The sequence below is a fragment of the Sinohyriopsis cumingii genome, chromosome 5 (assembly GCF_028554795.1).
Source record: "Sinohyriopsis cumingii isolate HCF-2022 chromosome 5, ASM2855479v2, whole genome shotgun sequence".
Lineage (NCBI taxonomy): Eukaryota > Metazoa > Mollusca > Bivalvia > Unionida > Unionidae > Sinohyriopsis > Sinohyriopsis cumingii.
In genome coordinates, this window is record NC_142965.1 from 154,173,347 (window position 1) to 154,192,612 (window position 19,266).

At 33.9% G+C, this 19,266-nt stretch overlaps 1 protein-coding gene across 1 annotated transcript in view; it reads right to left on the minus strand.

Moving 5' to 3' along the window:
* Positions 1-11,070: 11,070 nt before the first annotated feature.
* The window catches only part of LOC149800497 (inositol 1,4,5-trisphosphate-gated calcium channel ITPR3-like), a 297,708-nt gene continuing 289,512 nt past the window's right edge, over positions 11,071-19,266 (minus strand). Inside the window, exons 65-67 of the mRNA XM_089958443.1 lie at positions 16,825-16,902; positions 14,868-14,987; positions 11,071-13,873 (exon numbers count right to left, since the gene is read on the minus strand). Of these exons, the coding sequence (XP_089814569.1) occupies positions 13,724-13,873; positions 14,868-14,987; positions 16,825-16,902 (348 nt within the window). The 3' untranslated portion in view covers positions 11,071-13,723. The remainder of the gene's footprint in view (positions 13,874-14,867; positions 14,988-16,824; positions 16,903-19,266) is intronic.

Below are 19,266 nucleotides of genomic sequence, written 5' to 3' on the forward strand. Positions count from 1 at the left end.
TACTGTATAGCTTAGGACCCGGTCCACAATTTTCTACCTGTTTCTTTTCTCAGGATGGCATCTCCCATTGGTACATTTAATGACTAGAAAGCCGCATAAATGATGTCTAAGAGGTGAATCTTTCTGTGGTGGTCCTGAAAGGCTGTAATATTCGTTTCTGCATACCACACGGATATGCCCTGCGGCTTTCATCCCATGTTGCGGCACGCTTTGGTTTGCGCTGCCACTACGTCGTTCCGTCTAAAGACATGAATACATTGGCAGCAGATGAGCTATTTATACTTATTTTTGTTCTCACTGTTCTTTTACACCATGTGCCTTAAGTCATTTATCCATACACAGTGGCTAATTTAGGTCCCAGTGAGAAGTAATAGGTCTGCAGTGTGCGGTCTCACTTTCATGCTGACTCTTAGCGGGTATGAGCATATCTTCTATCAAAAGACGCAGACAGCGATTCGGGGTTCAGGCGCTCAAATTTCTCAATGTCGCTCATTTGCACGTAAAAGTCAAATCCAGTGTTAACGAACACGCCGAGGTACTGGCGTGTTTTACCTTGCTGAAAAGCACGTTTGTCTGCTGGGTAATGTGAGGATGAAAGAGTCTAAATGAAACTGGGGTTGGCCGTGTTTTTCAAAGTGACAGCATACAGGAGCGGGAAGCACTTGGCGTTGGCATTGAGCTACGACCTTAAACGGGAGGTATAGCGACACATGAAATTCGAGCTCCGCACACCTCAAGAACAACCATCCATATCCTTCGCGTATGTTCTCTTGAAAGACTGTTATCTTGGGTGACCAGCCGTTCAGCCTATTAAATGCACAGGGCTACGACGGCAATGTTTCTGAAACTGACTGTGACCATTATCATGGCACCCTGATTATGAAGTGGAACTTTCTCGAGCAATGCCCTCAGAATGGGATTAAACTTCAGGCCGCGAAGATTTCGTATCTTCTTTTTAAAATGCCATAATATCATCCTCGAGCTTGTGACTTGCCGACTACGTAATGAGGTAGTGTTTCGCTACTCCATCTACTGTGAACCGTTTCTTTATAAAGACATGATGGGTTGAAAATGGGGTTCACAGATGTTAACCAGCTCACCTAGGAACTCCTTCATTTTTGCAGCTGTTTCCGTTCCCGACGGTCGAGCCAACGGACCGACCCTGTACCTGGGAGTTGGCTAACTGCACAATCCGTTTGCCTACACTGCTACTTCATGCTCTCTCCTACTTAAAATACCTCTCTGAGCACGTTTCTTAAGTGCTCACCATGCGAAATGAACAACCTTAATTCCAAACTTTACCCACCTCTAAATAACATTTTGTGGATCTCCAACAACTCTGAAAACCATATCAAACTGCATCCTTGCGCTGCTTTCTCTCTTATTTAGATTTGAGTCATTGTGTTCCCGCCGCAGGATGGATATATCCAGTGGTAGGTGCCAATTCCAATTCTACATTTCCAGCACGGCAAGATCACACTTCGTCTTCACACGGTTAAAACCCGCATAGTTTTTTGCAGCAGATATATATCTACTTCAATTTCTGCCACGCTCATTTGGTTTTGTGAACATACGCTTTTAAATATTAAACATGTGATTCTCTTCGCCCGCAAATGCTACCCGCTACCTAAAAATGCTTATCGTCTTATATGTAGCAAAGGTTCCTTAATTCCGCCGCCACCCTTCCCAATCCCTCCTCCTGAAACTCTCTAAGGCAGCGTCAATCCACAGCGCGGTCCTGGGACAACGCCATCTGCCGTACCAATCTTCGTTCCTAATCTCCCGAACCCTTCCAGATATTATCTGCTGTGTTCTGCCAATCTGTTAACTTTGTAACTAAAAAGCTCATAAGCTCATGGCGTCAAGCATTGAATCGTGCCATGAAAAGCTCACCACAACGAGCAGCCATCAAAACTCTTGTGGTGTAAGGCTAAGAGCTCAAATACCCGTTTCACATATACATGATCAGATTTGTCTGAGTGAACAGTCAGGCTAACATTAGTATCACATTCACATGAACTGTCCCACGGTTTTAGAGCTAAACACGGTGATTGATGTAGTTCTATAAAAGCGTTTTGTATGAAATAATTACGAAAACTACAAATTATACTTCCCATCGTTCACCACTGAGCTAGGTGCTGATAAAAAAGATAAAATGTAGTGATGCGTTTGAACTTAATACGTGCTCATTATGTGCAAATATGGATACAGTTGCCGTGTTATTCCCAGAAGCAACTTTTCCCACCATTGGGACACTAAGCCATAGCAATGGGTCTGACATGGGATGCATATTCAATCTAATCTATAATACCCGTAAATCTAGCCATGATAATGGGATGGGATTGTTCAACGTTTTCACGTTAGAATATGGGGGTAAATTTGCCTCATTCCCACTGCATAACCCAACGGAGTGGCCTTACAACCAGTAAGTTACTAGATGGGTATCAATGTACTAGATGTATCAATTTACAACTAACAGTTTTAGACCCCTCTCTGAAATAAACCACTCATCCTACCCCAGTTTAATAATTCGAATTTAAAAACCGTTGTGCACAAATGCAGATAAAGGCAAATTACATACCAAAACTTCAAATGTTATATATATCAATGGTGCAAGAGTAACTTTTATATGCCTACCAGGACACACACACACACAGTTATATACATATAAGGCTAGGAGTTCGGCATATCTGACTAATATTTTGTGGTCATAAATAACATATTACATGGCTAATATATGTCCATGATATTCGACTATATAATAAGACTATTGTTGGTAGGGAATTATGTTTACCTGGGTTCATTCTAAAATACAGCCATAGTTGCGACGTTAGAAATGAAGTTTGTTTACTGTTTGATGGAAATTATTATTAAGATGACCCTCATTCAAGTCCTGAAATTGTCTTACGTTTTTATATCAAGGTTAGTTATATTAGAATAACTCATTGTATATCTTTACAACATTACTGGAGGAATAATTTTAAGTTGTGTTTCAGTTTTAATTTGAGGACTTTTAAAAAAATTTATTCACTGGAATTACAAAGTGCTAATTGATTATTTTAGGACTAAAACACTATTTTGGCGTTATGTTGAAGTTAGTAAAGACATTCAGATTATATCATTGTGACACATCAAGCCTATTAGCACATTAACACAATTCAATGTTAATGATATTTCAGCGCTTTTATGACCATTAATGCACAATACTGCACACTCTTCCACACTCTTCCTAAATTTTCATTTGCTGACTTTAACTGAACATATTGGTTTTTTCTCCATTCTGTTTCTTTGTTTGAACCATAGAGTTGTAACCATATTTATAAATGAGGCAAACACAAAAGTTTCAGAATGCTTGGGAGGAAATTGTTAGGGAAACAAACTACTTCTGTTCACAAAGAAAACCACATCAAACACAAATACCAAGAGATAACATGGACTGCTACATGTCCCAATAACAGGGATAAACTACAAACATGAGTTAAATTATAGAAACAATAAATCATAATGGCATCAATAAAGGCAAATCAGTTATGTGTATCTACATTGTGTGTTTAATGCTTGTTCATAATAATAGATTGTAATGATCATTTATAAACAATATATTGCATAGTCTATGAGTGTAGATTCTATATTATTTTAAGATCATTATCTATAAATAGGTAGCTTGTTTGGGTTTGTGTCCTATACAATGAACATGATTACAGTTTGGGCTAATTTTCCATTGACTGGATAATTCAGGTAGGTTGTGTTGTGACCCAAGGTTGAATCTGGGTTGAGATGTAAGTCACATGGTAGGTATTGTGACATAGATTCAAACTAGCATCATAGGGACATATATAAGGAGGAAGAAGCAAACAATTATTAATTCCTATTTTATTACTGTTCTTATGTTATTGTAGGTCTGCAAAAAGTATTCAATGTTGTGTTTAGATATAGTGTGAGAGGAATCATTTATTTTATAGTTTAGAATTACAAAGTGCTCATATGGTTGAACTAAGTACTATTTTGGGATTATTGTGAATTCATTCAAAGGAATTCTGACATTTTAATACAATGCGACTGTTTGTACTTCAGCAAATTCAAAGCTATTGTAACATTAGCACATTCAAGACCTGGACAAGGGATAAAACCATTAGGATTATTTTGGATTTAGGTCACAATAATATGAGCTACTCTTAAATGTTAATGTCATAACATTGAACATTTAATTATTTCTTATGTTTTACAAAACTTGATGGGTTTGCATCTTTCTGTTTCTTAGTTTAAAACCATTCATTCGTAACAAAACCATGAGTCTGATATGTGTTGCTGTCTAACCATCATAGTCCTACAAATCATTCGACTTTGTGGTCATCTGGTCATGTCTAACATGCAGAAAGTTATATATATATATATATATATATATATATATATATATATATATATATATATATATATATAGTTCTATAATTTTGGGCAACACTTTGGAGACATACAAAATTCCAGTGACAATAGAATTAGGCTCTGGTATCTGATTGACTGAGCCTTTAGCATCAAGAACATAAAATGTGCATTATCTCCCTTAACTGTCTATATACATCTAGCAACATTTGATGTGATTAGCAAAGGTGTGCTAACTATCTCTCATGATGGAAATTCCCAAAGTAAAAATGCAAAATGTACATAACCCCCTTAACTGCTCACCCAAAGATCTCAATTACTTTCCCCCATATGTAGGTAGCCAACTTCCTTCTGCTATAAGAGGTAAGAAAGTCCCCCATTGGTTATCTGGATTTACCCTGCATTTCCAAAACCCTACTATCCCTTCCACTTTAAGGTAATTAAGAATGTAAGCCAGCTGAGTGCCACAAGTCAATAATTTTCTGCAGTTCTCAGCAAGATACTAACCTACTTATGAGACATATGATGTAGTTAACTAGTTTTTGTGTGTCTTTTTCTTCAGAATGTTGCAATTATACACAAATGAGAACAGTATTCTGACTTGCTTGTGATATTGCTGAACTTACTGCCACAATATTATTGAAAAGATATAAAAAGAAATAATGTCTCAGTTTAGAGTCGTGCATCATACTGAAATTGTTCGTTAATACTAGATATACCTATATTAAAATAAATTATCAATGCAAGTGGTTAGTAGTATCATTATGGGCCTTTTGGAGTTAGGTTTCTGATAATAGATCAAAGCCTTATATACCCCATGACTTACATAACTCTAATGTAAAATGCACTCATTAACATGCTGAGCCTACCCTGATTGTAATCACAGGTGAGCCTTAAGAGAAGACAGAACATAAAAGCCACAGTCAGACGTATATTATTGAGTATGACTATATAACACTATCAGGAAAAAACACTACTCCATGAATATGATTATCAATCTCCACAATATTATGTATAAAATATATTCTACTGATAACATTTGTGGACTTTCATTTTCTCCGTGTGACTATATTGACTGTCACAGTGGCAGAAATTATGTGGGAATATTACCTCATGCATTCAGTGTGAAATATTATATAAATAACAAAATAAATTCTGCATATACTATTTTGGAGGAGTTTATATGTATATCCAATTCTAGGATTATATTGCTGTATGAATGGAGTGTTGGCAACAATAACTAGCTGTTTTGTTTAAATGCATCACACAGTTTGCCAAAGACCCCCAAAATAACTATGATTTTTCAAATATATATCCAGATCACATTGATAAAATAATTGACTTTTCTTTGAAGTGCAACAACTTAGACTTCGACACTCTTATGACATAAACCAAGAAATGTCATTATTTGATATTGTGCAGGAAAAACTGAAGTGCTGACATTGACTAGACCACTTAGTGCGGATGAAGCCAGCACCAAAATCTTAGCAAAAGGATAGTAGTAGCAGTGATGATCAGTTATAAAATAATTTAAGAAATGTTTCTTTTAGCATTATAAGATAACAATGGCATCCAGAACCACCAACCTTCTGAAATGTTATGAAATAATGCACAATGATACAGAAGTGAAGCAGTCCTAAACTGGGAAAGGTAACTGAAAACACAACACAGGAAATTTACAAGTATTCAAAGATATTTGACATTGTTAGATATGAATGTGATGAATCATTTGAGTTCATGTTGGCGTCCATAAGATTTTATTATATTCTATTAAGGTTTGCAAGGATTTTAAGTATTTTTAATTTGCATGATTTGTTAGCTGGATTTTTATTTATTTTTTCTAATATTATGTGATATTGATAATGTGACATTTTATGTTGGACTTAACCTTGCACAAAATCAAATTCATTTTCTATCTGACCTGAATTGTTAATTTTTGTTTTGTAGTAAACGTGTTTATCTCAATCTGAGTATCACACTTTCCAAATTTCCTATGAATTCCTGGGTGTAAATGTCGTTTACTGCACATTTTATATTATAATTTTAGTAATAGACTTCTAGTTATGACTATGATTTTATTTTGAAAAAATTATGAACCTTCAAGAAGGTTATTTTCTAATAATTAATGGGCTTTTTAGAAAATGTTAATCATGACCTGAGATCAAGTAGAAGACTATATAATTGTCTTGTATTGGACTAGTGAGATAGCAAGATCATATATCATACTGGACAACTAGTCAGACAGCAGGACCATATATTGTACTGGATAATTAGTCAGCCAGCAAGACTATATATTTTATTAGACTAGTCAGACAGTGAGACCATATATTGTACTGGACAAATGGTCAGACAGCAAGACCATGTAATGTATTAGACAACTAGTCAAACAGCAAGATTATATGTCATGTTGGATAAATGATTAAGAAACAAAACATGTACTCAAAAGAATGTGAGGATTTTATTTGTTTATTACAGATAACCTTGTCACAGAATAAGGCAAGAAATAACTTAATTTCTCCTTAGACTGATTTGATCATTTTTGTTGTACATGCATACAGCATTACATTGGGTAGATAACTGTTTTTCGAGCCAAGCGACTGAACTAACATGTATCTCGTTGTAGATCACTTGTGGCGAGAGACACAACAAGCATGGTATGCACGGGTATTTTGCCCTTACTAATTCTCATTCTCCTGTTGTTGTTGTTGTTGCTGTTGTAGGGTTTAACACCATTTTTCAGCACACAATAGAATATACATGGCAGCAGACTAGTAATAAGAATGGAGGAAGAACCCGGGAAGACCCCAGAAAGAACCATCGACCCACAAGAAGCTACTGGCAAGCTTTCTCACATACCCACATTGACTGAATCCGAGGCTTGATCCCATGCAAACAGAGGTGAGATAGCAATGATCCGTAACAGAGGGCACTTTAGACCACTCGGTCACTCGGGGCCCCCTCATTCTCCTGTAGATTCAAGGCAAGTTTCTTCTCTAATTGACACACTGGTAGTTTGGGTCATGTCATGGGGTGCACCTTCTCCATTTTTATTCTACAGCCATAGGGGTAAGTGTTACATTTTTATTTTATTTGACGTGTGTGAAGCATATTCAGTTTTTAATGTTGTAGCATGAAATGTTGCCTTTACCACTATGCGGATTTTAAATGTTGTGAATTTGTTATATGTTACAAGTTGCTATTAAGAGTTTAATTTATTAACACATATCAATAGATTTTAATTCCGTACCTGTTCTTATGACCAGTTTGGTTTTATTGTAGCTGTACACGTATATGTGTGTGCGAGTGTATCAGTCTCTGGCCGTCTGTATGAGGATGGTAATAGGTGTTACAATCAAGGCCATACAAGGACGGGACTGCTGATTTGTAAATGTGTGCGCATAGTGGATCCATGAAGGGTGTGTGTGGCCAATACAAGTGTGGGACAACCCAAGAATTCAAGAGAACTGTGTGGTTTGACAATGAACATGTGAACTAGGTCAAACTGTTTTGTTTGCAAGTTTTTACAAGTATTTATGAGTCATACGTGGTCGTGAATCATACGGGCTGCACAAATGCCTGAGTCATGAGTCATATGTTTAGTACAATTGTAATTTTGATTACAATTGAACATATTTGTTTCAACTGATGATGTTATTTCAATTGAGTACAATTGAGTCACTTTCATTACATGAGATTATTTTAATCTTACCTTATTTTTGAATATATGAATCACATTTTTGTTTTCTCATTTCTGAATGTTTGTGTAAAGTACTTGAATGAGTCATATGTTTAGAGTATGAAAGAATCACACTGTATTTGTAGAATTTATACATATTTATGTTAATTCATTTCATAAACTTCCATCTTTCATCACAATGTGTTGCATTGTCATTTAATCCAGGCATCCGTTTAGGTCAAATCTGTTACAAACCTCAAGTCTGAAGCATAGTGAATCCTGTCCTGCTTAAACATTACATGTAATTCTTCACTAGTGTTATTCTCATCTGAAAGCTGAACTCTGTGTTAGACATACATAACTGTAATGGTTTACTGACAGCCATTTCAGATACATGACATTTGTAAGTATGCACATCTCATGGACATGCTCATAAAATTATCACTGGCAGTACCTGTATATAAGATTATTACTAATGTTGTCCAAACATGATTAATCACAAGCTAGATCTATATATAGAAACACAAGCTAGATCTATATATAGAAACACAAGCCAGATCTATATATAGAAACACAAGCCAGATCTATATATAGAAAAACAAGCTAGATCTTTATATAAAAAAACAAACTAGATCTATATATATAAACAATAAAGGAAAAAATTGATCTAAAGAAATAATAATACTATTATATAAACTCTCAAAGATTTCCACAATCTTCTTCACTCTTCAACTTCACTTAAAATAGTAAATATAAAAGTATTGGACACATTCAAGGCTTATGAGAATGGATGGCATGTATGTTGATTAAAATTGCTGTAAACTAACCACCCGCCAGTAGAAATACTGCAAATAATAATAAGCCTTATAAAAGTTTAATCAAAAAACCAGTTAATGCTGTCTATGGGTAAATAATAGTTTTCTAATTTTGAAAAAATTACTTCACCAAATCTTACCCCATGGATAATTATGTCATATGAAAATCTTGCCCTCTCAAACCTGCATGAAAACTGTGTCTTTATGAAATTCAATGATTTACAGTAATAACACTTATAAGGGGCATGAAATAAAAGTATTTAATTCCATCTTGTACATGTTCAATTTATCTTTAGATGATAAAGTTACTATTCTGGTTAAATAAAACCAATACAATTTTTACAAGGCAATTGATTAATAAATGCTCTAGAAAACTTAAATTCATAAAAAAAATAATTGATTTTCATCTATTAAGAAATTTCTCACAGAGACGTGTGACTACTGTAAGGTTTTCCTCCCCACCCCATAAATATATGTGCATAATATCAAGGAGAAAAGATTGAATGTTTGTGTTACATTGTAAAAAACATCTGATGTATTTAAAATATTGCATTCTATCTTAATGAATAAATAAATATTAAAACAAGAAAATTAATATTTATCTCTCTCTCTCATGTGGTTAAAAAGAGTAAAATATTCCAATACCAAATATTTAAATTGATGCAAATAAAAAATATCTATATATCACACATTAATATCACAGATATTTGTATGCACTATTTTATACATTTTAATATATGCAATACAGTGTATAAAATACTTGAAACATAAAGAGCAGATACTGTTTTAACATGGCTAAATTATATGTCAAAATGTTAATATTACAAGTTCTACTAAGCATGTTGCTGCAGTTCCATCTAAACATGGCCAAGGTATGAATTACATACATTTTAGCCCAGTATATATCTATTTAAACTCAACCCCAACATAAACATACATGAAATCATAAAGCTTCAATAATTAGTCTCTTTTACATTACTAAGTGTACATTTAAGTTTCCTTGAATAATAGAATGGAAATTAACTATCCAGACTAAGCCTTCAACAAGGACACAAGGAAACAAGGACCTCAAATCCTAACTAGACCATGTATATCCAGACAAAATCTTCAACAAGGACACCAGGAAACAATTCCTAACTATAACATGCATAGCCAAACAAAACCTTCAACAAGGACACCAGGAAACAAGGACCTCAAATCCTAACTATACCATGTATATCCAGACTGAATCTTCAACAAGGACATAAGGAAACAAACCCTAAATAGACCATGTATATCCAGACAAAATCTTCAACAAGGACACAAGGAAACAAACCCTAAATAGACCATGTATATCCAGACTGAATCTTCAACAAGGCCATAAGGAAACAAACCCTAAATAGACCATGTATATCCAGACTGAATCTTCAACAAGGACACCAGGAAACAAACCCTAAATAGACCATGTATATCCAGACTGAATCTTCAACAAGGACATAAGGAAACAAACCCTAAATAGACCATGTATATCCAGACAAAATCATCAACAATGACACCAGGAAACAAATCCTAACTATACCAAGTATTATAGAATAGGTAATATGCTAAAAATGAAGTATTTTACAAATTAACATATAATCACATAACAAAACAATAATCTAGGCACATAACAAAACAATAATATATCCACATAACAAAACAATAATATATTCACATAACAAAGCAATGAGTCCCATAATAAAACAATAAGTCACATAACAAAACAATATTGTCACACAACAAAACAATAATATTGTCACATAACAAAACAAAAATAGTCACATAATAAAACAAAAATAGTCATGTAACAAAACAATATTGTCACATAACAAATCTATTAATACTGACACATAACAAAACAATAATATTGTCAGATAACAAAACAATAATATTTGCCATGAAGTTGTATGTTCAATTAATGGGTAACAAAACAATAATAACATTACTCCACTGTAAAATGTGTTTAAACAGACATAGTATTTAAATATTTTGCTGTGGTAGCATGTTCAAAAATATTAACTGATAATTCTATTAAAATAACACCATTTGTCAACAGGCAAATATGGTATAATACAGAAATTGTACACACATTTGTGTCATTAAGGTGTTATATATATATATATATATATATATATATATATATATATATATATATATATATATATATATATATATATATATACACACACACACACACACACAATGGAAAAACATATGATAAATATATTATAAAGGAAATTGTAATATCTCACATAATGTAACCTGTTTACTGATAATCACAGAACATACAACCTTAATCCTGTGTCATTATATAAATTTAAAAGAGTTTAATAACACTTAATGCAAGCTATTGAAACGGTTCCTGTACCTCAAATTTCTTATGTCCAATTTGTTTTGTACACTTCGTCACAAAGAAAATGTTCATATTTGTAACAAAGGATGAAATCCAAATCTAATAATAATATTTTTCAAACATTTAATATGTGAAAAAACATTTCTAGGTAGGTCATCTTACCACAGAATCTCAAGTTTCAAAAGAGTATTTGAAACAATTTTATCATAACCATGTCTTTAAATTATTTATCTTATACTTTTCCATGCAAATATTCCTATCTTATACTTTTCTATGCAAATACTTTTATCTTACACTTTTCCATGCAAATATTTGTATCTTATACTTTTTAATGCAAATATTCCTTTCTTATATTTTTCCATTCAAATATTCCTATCTTATACTTTTCCATTCAAATATTCCTATCTTATACTTTTCCATTCAAATATACCTATTTTATACTTTTCCATTCAAATATTCCTATCTTATACTTTTCCATTCAAATATTCCTATATTATATTTTATATTTTTCTATTCAAATATACCTATCTCATACTTTTCCATTCAAATATACCTATCTCATACTTTTCCATTCAAATATTCTCTTGAGCTTTATAGTTTGAAGAGCCTAGAGCAAGAAAATATCCAGCAATGTTTCTAAACTGCTGTGACTATCAGAAATGCCAAATGCATCCTTTAGCGAACCAAAATATTTCAAAAAGTAAAAAATTAAAAACATTATTGTATTTAATGTTGGATATCCTGTTTTGTAAGATATTGTATATAATGTTGGATATTTGTCTTGTAAGATACTGTATACAATGTTGGATATCATGTCTTGTAAGATATTGTATATAATGTTGGATATCATGTCTTGTAAGATATTGTATATACTAATGGATATTCTGTCTTGTAAGACATTGTATACAATGTGGGATATCATGTCTTGTAAGATATTTTATATACTGTTGGATATTCTGTCTTTATAGGTTACTGCATTTGTATGGGAAAATATGAACAAGTTTTTTGGATGGAATACTGCACGAACTTGGGAGTGCAGTATATCCATCGGACAAAACGAGTTTATATTTTCCCATACAAATGCAGTAACCTTTTTGTTATATGCTCATTTTTTTATTATACCTCAGGCTTAATTATATAAACAAAATACACTACAAGAAACAAATAAATGAATGTATGCCATATTCCAAACTAAATACACAAGCACATATTCATCATTACAGAACACCAACATTATTACTGTGCACATAACTCCACCCAGATAAATTTGAACTTAGTTGCCCGCTCGACATAACTTTCGAAAGAAAATAGTGTGTCTAGTCAAAATTGAAATTTTGGAGTCATATTGTGAATGAATGTGCATTGCAACCACTTTTCCATTTGACCTGGAATTAATAGATTTTGGTATTTTTTTTGATTTTACGAAATTTCGTGATTATGGACTGGATTAGTATGTGACAATTCCACATGAAATACATGGGATTGAATCAGCTAGAGAAAAGCGTATTGACATCTTCAAATGTGTTTCTGTTTCTGTCATTGAATGTTTGAAATCATAATGTGGAAAAAATATGAAGTATTTCAATTAGGAATAAAACAGACTGGGTTGAATAAATGGCACCAATGAATATGTACACAGTCTACCGGATGTATTTGCACATGAAGTTAAGAGAAGCATATATAACAATAAGCATACACAGATATGATTGATTGATTCACTGATTGAAGTGTTTTAACTGGGAGGGACACGGCCTTTCTTTACAGCTGTTAATATTAACTGTATCTCATGTACTAAGTGCATTTGACACTGCAATGAAATTTTCAAGTACTTAGTACATTTAGCCCGTAATGAATGTTTTTTAATGTCTGTCATACAATAGACACTGCAATGAAATTTGTTATTTCTGAAGTGCATTAGACACTGCAATTAAATTCTGTATGTCTGATACATTGGACACTACAAAGAAATTTGTTACATCTGTGATGCATTAGACATTGCAATGAATTTTTTTATGTCTGTAGTGTATAAGAACAATAATGAAATTTGTTATGTCGGTTCATATTGTTGAGCTGCTGATATACTTCTCAGCTTAAATTGTAACAGTACATTGAACTCAATCTTCACTGACAATATTGTTTACATTTTCACTCTGCTTGTGTTTACAGTCTCTATGTAGTGCTGAGCTCTTCCTTCATTTTGGTGATTGGTGATGATGGTGATGATGGTGATGATGGTGATTATGGTGATGATGGTGATTATGGTGATGATGGTGATAATGGTGATGATGGTGATGATGGTGATTATGGTGATGATGGTGATGATGGTGATTATGGTGATGATGGTGATTATGGTGATGACGGTGATGATGGTGATTATGGTGATGATGGTGATGATGGTGATAATGGTGATGATGGTGATGATGGTGATGATGGTGATGATGGTGATAATGGTGATGATGGTGATGATGGTGATGATGGTGATTATGGTGATGATGGTGATGAGGTAGTAGACCTGCTGCTCCATGAGCTCCAACATTTGTCCCTCCATGACCTTTGTTCCTTAATGTCCACCTCATTTTCCAAGCTCAGTGACCGCTTCAGTGGGAAAAAGTCAAGGTTGTTTTCCAACAGCTAAAAAAACAACAGTTAGGATATTAACCCAGAGATAGCATACAGTCAAACTCAACTGTGAACGTATCTGGAAGACTTTAAAGAGAATATTGCCAATGCATCAATGTCTGCAAGACTTTAAAGAGAATATTGCCGATGCATGAGTGTCTGTAAGACTTCAATGAGAATGTTGCCAAGGCAAGATGGTTAGTAACACATGATTGAAAATATTACCAAAGCATGAGTGTCTGTAAGACTTCAGGGAAAATATTGCTTGTGATGATGTTTGCAACACTTCAATGAGAATATTGCCAATGCATGAAGGTCAGTAAAACTTCACTGAAAATATTTCCAAGGCATGAGGGTCAGCAAGACTTCAATAACCTATTGCCAAGGCATAAGGGTCAGCAAGACTTCAATGAGAATATTGCCAAGGCATAAGGGTCAGCAAGACTTCAATGAGAATATTGCCAAGGCGTAAGGGTCAGCAAGACTTCAATGAGAATATTGCCAAGGCATAAGGGTCAGCAAGACTTCAATGAGAATATTGCCAAGGCATGAGTGTCAGCACGACTTCAATGAGAATATTGCCAAGGCATGAGTGTCAGCAAGACTTCAATGAGAATATTGCCAAGGCATGAGTGTATGTAAGACTTTAATGAGAATATTGCCAAGGTATGAGTGTCTATAAGACTACGATGAGAATATTGCCAAGGCATGAGTGTCTATAAGACTTTAATAAGAATATTGCCAAGGCATGAGTGTCTATAAGACTACAATGAGAATATTGCCAAGGCATGAGTGTCTATAAGACTTTAATGAGAATATTGCCAAGGCATGAGTGTCTATAAGACTTTAATGAGAATATTGCCAAGGCATGAGTGTCTATAAGACTACAATGAGAATATTGCCAATGCATAAGGGTCAATAAGACTTCAATGAGAACTATCTATAATACCTATTTATTATGCAATAACTGCTAACTATTTCAAGCTGGATTAAAATTGCTACCCACCTGTTTGTAGATGCTGAATTCTAATGCTGAGTAATCATCTGTTTGGGTTTCATCCAGGTGGATAAAGAAAAAAAGATATGCCCACAGGTTGTGTTCCATCTTCACGTGCTTCTCAAAACCCTGAAATATCAATTAATATAACATACTATGTGACTTGTTAAGGTTAAGATAAAAAAGTATTTTATGACAGGTTCTTATATATAAAAAAAACGTAATGAATTGACACAAGCTGCTATATAATACCATATCAAAACGTACCAGTCTTGTATAGCTAATGAGTCTTCAATCAGTGTCGAGCCAATACAGTACACAATGAGCCTTAAAACAGTGTCAAGCCAATACACTACACAATGATCCTTAACTCATTGTCAAGCCAATATACTAACAATGAGTCTATGTCTAGCCAATACACTACACAATAAGCCTTAAATCATTGTCAAGCCAATAAACTACACAATGACCCTTAAGTCAGTGTTGAGCTAATTCACTACACAATGAGCTTTCAATCAGTGTTGAGCAAATATATTATGCAATGAGCCTTCAATCAGTGTTGAGCCAATATGTTACACAATGAGCCTTAAATCAGTGTTGAGCCAGTATGTTAAACAATGAGCCATAAATCATTGTCGAGCCAATACACTACACAATGAGCCTTAAATCAGTGTCGAGCCAACAAACCACACAATGAACCTTAAATCAGTGTTGAGCCAATACATAATGCAATGAGCTTTAAATCAGTGTTGAGCCAATGTTACAGAATGAGCCTTAAATCAGTGTTGAGCCAATGTTACAGAATGAGCCTTAAATCAGTGTCAAGTCAATACACTACATGATGAGCCTTAAATCAGTGTTGAGCCAATACACTACATGATGAGTCTTAAATCAGTGTTGAGCCAATACACTACATGATGAGCCTTAAATCAGTGTTGAGCTAATACACTACACAATGAGACTTAAATCAGTGTTGAGTCAATACACTACACGATGAGTCTTACCTAGTTATATCAGACTCAGGAACACTCCAGCTTAAAACATTAAACCTAATGATATGTTTGATTTAAAATTGTTGGAGCCATTGCAGGCTTCTCTTTAAAGTAGCGGTTTAATTGTGCTCTTATATTACCTACCTAAATAATGAAGGGTTTAATGTGTTCTTATATTAACTACATAAATAATGAAGAGTTTAATTGTGGTTTGGCATTAACTACCTAAATAATGTGCTCTCATATTAACTACCTAAATAATGAAGGGTTCCTCACAACAGTTATTCTTTCCTTGACATTTAGTACCAACATGAATCCATTTATCAAAACAACTTTGAACATAAAGCACCAATCCTAAAGAGTAACACATTCAATTCTAGCTATAACAGATAAAGGAACAATGGACACCATGTGTTGTTAACATGATATGGAATTATTGTGATCAGTTTTAAAAATGGGAACACAAATAATTTCACCTTTTCTTAACTACCATACATATAAATTGACAGCCTTAAATTCAGTATTTGGTGTGATAAAAATATCACCCATTATATTCTGTCACCACATCTTCAAAAATGATATGATTGCTTGATGTTACATTATTGTTTTGTGATATAACTGTTTTTATCAACAAGCATGCTGTTATTGTACCAGCAGTCACAAATGATAGATTAGATTAAAATTGAATTACTTCTCACACACAATAAAATATCTATAGATCAAAAATATATATAAAACAGTATTTAGTATTAGATAATATCTCAAGTTAATTCATGCTCTCTGGCAGAGATAACTTTCAAGCCCAAGCCTCTGCTTAAACTCCATCTAAGATAAAAATTAAACACAATGAAACAAAACCAATTATGATTATATTTTTGTATAGAATGGACACTGTGCAGAAAGAGTATCTTTCAAGGTTCAGTCTTGTACCACTTCAAGCCATGCATGAGAATTTGGAAAATCCTGCTACTTACCCCTCTGTGTCTCTCAAAGTCTTGACTCGTTCGGCTGCAGATAAAACAGGTGTTCTGCATATCCATGTCAATCTCCCACTGAAAAGTACAAAAAAGGGTTTTCATAAGAAGACAGTTGATAGGCTTCTTGTACGAGAAAAGGTCATAGGTTTTTTGTGTACAACAATGACATAAAATATTTTTTGTTGGACAATAATAAACAGTGATAGATTTGTGTTAGACAATATGGGAGATAAGTTTTGTGTAGGACAATAAAAGTGACAGTGTCTATTTGGATAATAAAGGTGATAGCTTTTGTTAGATAATACGGGAAATAAGTTTTGTGTAGGATAAAAAAGTGATAGTGTTTTTTGGATAATAAAGGTAATAGCTTTTGTGTTGGGCAATATGGGTGATAAGGTTTGTGTAGGACAATATAATTGACTGGTTTTCAGGGGGGATAATAAAGGTGACAGCTTTTGTGTTGGCAATATGGGTGATAGTCATAGTATTGGGCTATAAGGGTGATAGTTGTCTTGGGCAATATGGGTGATTCTCATAGTATTGGGCAATAAGGGTGATAGTTGTCTTCGGCTATAAGGGTGATAGTTGTCTTGGGCAATATGGGTGATACTCATAGTATTGGGTTATAAGAGTGATAGTTGTCTTGGGCAATATGGGTGATTCTCATAGTATTGGGCAATAAGGGTGATAGTTGTCTTCGGCTATAAGGGTGATAGTTGTCCTGGGCAATATGGGTGATACTCATAGTATTGGGTTATAAGAGTGATAGTTGTCTTGGGCAATATGGGTGATACTCATAGTATTGGGCTATAAGGGTGATAGTTGTCTTTGGCTATAAGAGTGATAGTTGTCTTGGGCAATATGGGTGATACTCATAGTATTGAGTTATAAGAGTGATAGTTGTCTTGGGCAATATGGGTGATTCTCATAGTATTGGGCTATAAGGGTGATAGTTGTCTTGAGCAATATGGGTGATAGTTCGGTGGTACTCATAGTATTGGGCTATAAGGGTGATAGTTGTCTTGGACAATATGGGTGATTCTCTTAGTATTGGGCAATAAGAGTGATAGTTGTGTTTGGCAATGTGGGTGATACTCATAGTATTCGGCAATAAGGGTGATATCTTTGTCAGCTTGGATATGTTGAGAAATTTCCCAGAGCTCAAAGATATTATCTTTTGCATAGATCTGCTCTCCAAAATAGGATTTTTCACTAGCATAAACTTTGTTGAATCAGTGATTTACTGACTACTATGCCAGATTTTGTATCTGTTCTATAAAGCTCTACTTTGATTTTTAGTCTCTTAATGCAATAGTCTGCTTGTGCAAACAGAGGTGTTCAAATAAATATCTTTACTTCTTAATTACATTTTTGTACCTTTATTTATTCAGTTTTTTGTAACCCTGATGTGGATATATGGTTTTGTAGCATATGATCTGCAGGGCTACATTGATTGTTAAAAAAATGAAAATTGCATTCTACTTTTAAATTGTTTGTATTTTAATTAGGTTCAGATTTCTGCCCTTTGAACATTTAATTTTGAAATACTGCTGAAAGGGAGAATGACCGTCATGGAGTCTATCTTTGTCCATCCAAGATGTAAATCTGACTCGCATTTAATACCATTTTCAGGCTCAAAATCACTCACTCCATTAACACTTTGTCAGCTCAATAATCCAGTATACTTCATAACTTAAAAAAATAATGTCATCATCACTACCATTGTAATGAACCATGCCAGGAATCAGACATTCTGGGTTTTCTAGGTAGCCCATATTTTAAACACATTTATCAAACCTCCTTGAATCAGACATTTTAGGTTTTCTAGGTAGCCCATATTTTAAACACATTTATAAAACTTCCTTCATGGAAGGTTGAAACTACTTTATAATAATGCTTATTTCTAGGCAGCATGTGCCAATCAAATTTACTTTGACAACCATTTATGTCATGCTTGAAAAACCCAAAAGAGAGATGTGACAAGAACACTTAACCTAAACAAATATTATATACTTCACCGAGCAAATTTTACATGTGGGGGTTTCAATTAATTTACTAGAGTTCTCATGCATCAATGTTCTCCAAGTTCATGAATTCATACAAATTTTGCATGATTCATGAAATCACACACCCTGACAGCATCTCTGTTTAAACTACTTTACATATCAATTAGTGACTCTTGCGCGATGTTTCTGTTGCTTAGCCAATGCTTCCTGTTTGTCAAACAGGGAATAACCTACATTAATGTCTGATTGGTGGTTATTATTTAACCTTGACCGGAATAAACAATAACCACCAATGAGAATTCATTGTAACATATTTCACCTTGTGACACACCAATGTGTATCTTTCAAATCGACCCAAGTAAACATGATACAATTCAATGCATAAACTTCGCGTAAAGTTGGTTATTTAAATGATGAGTAAAGTACTTCATTA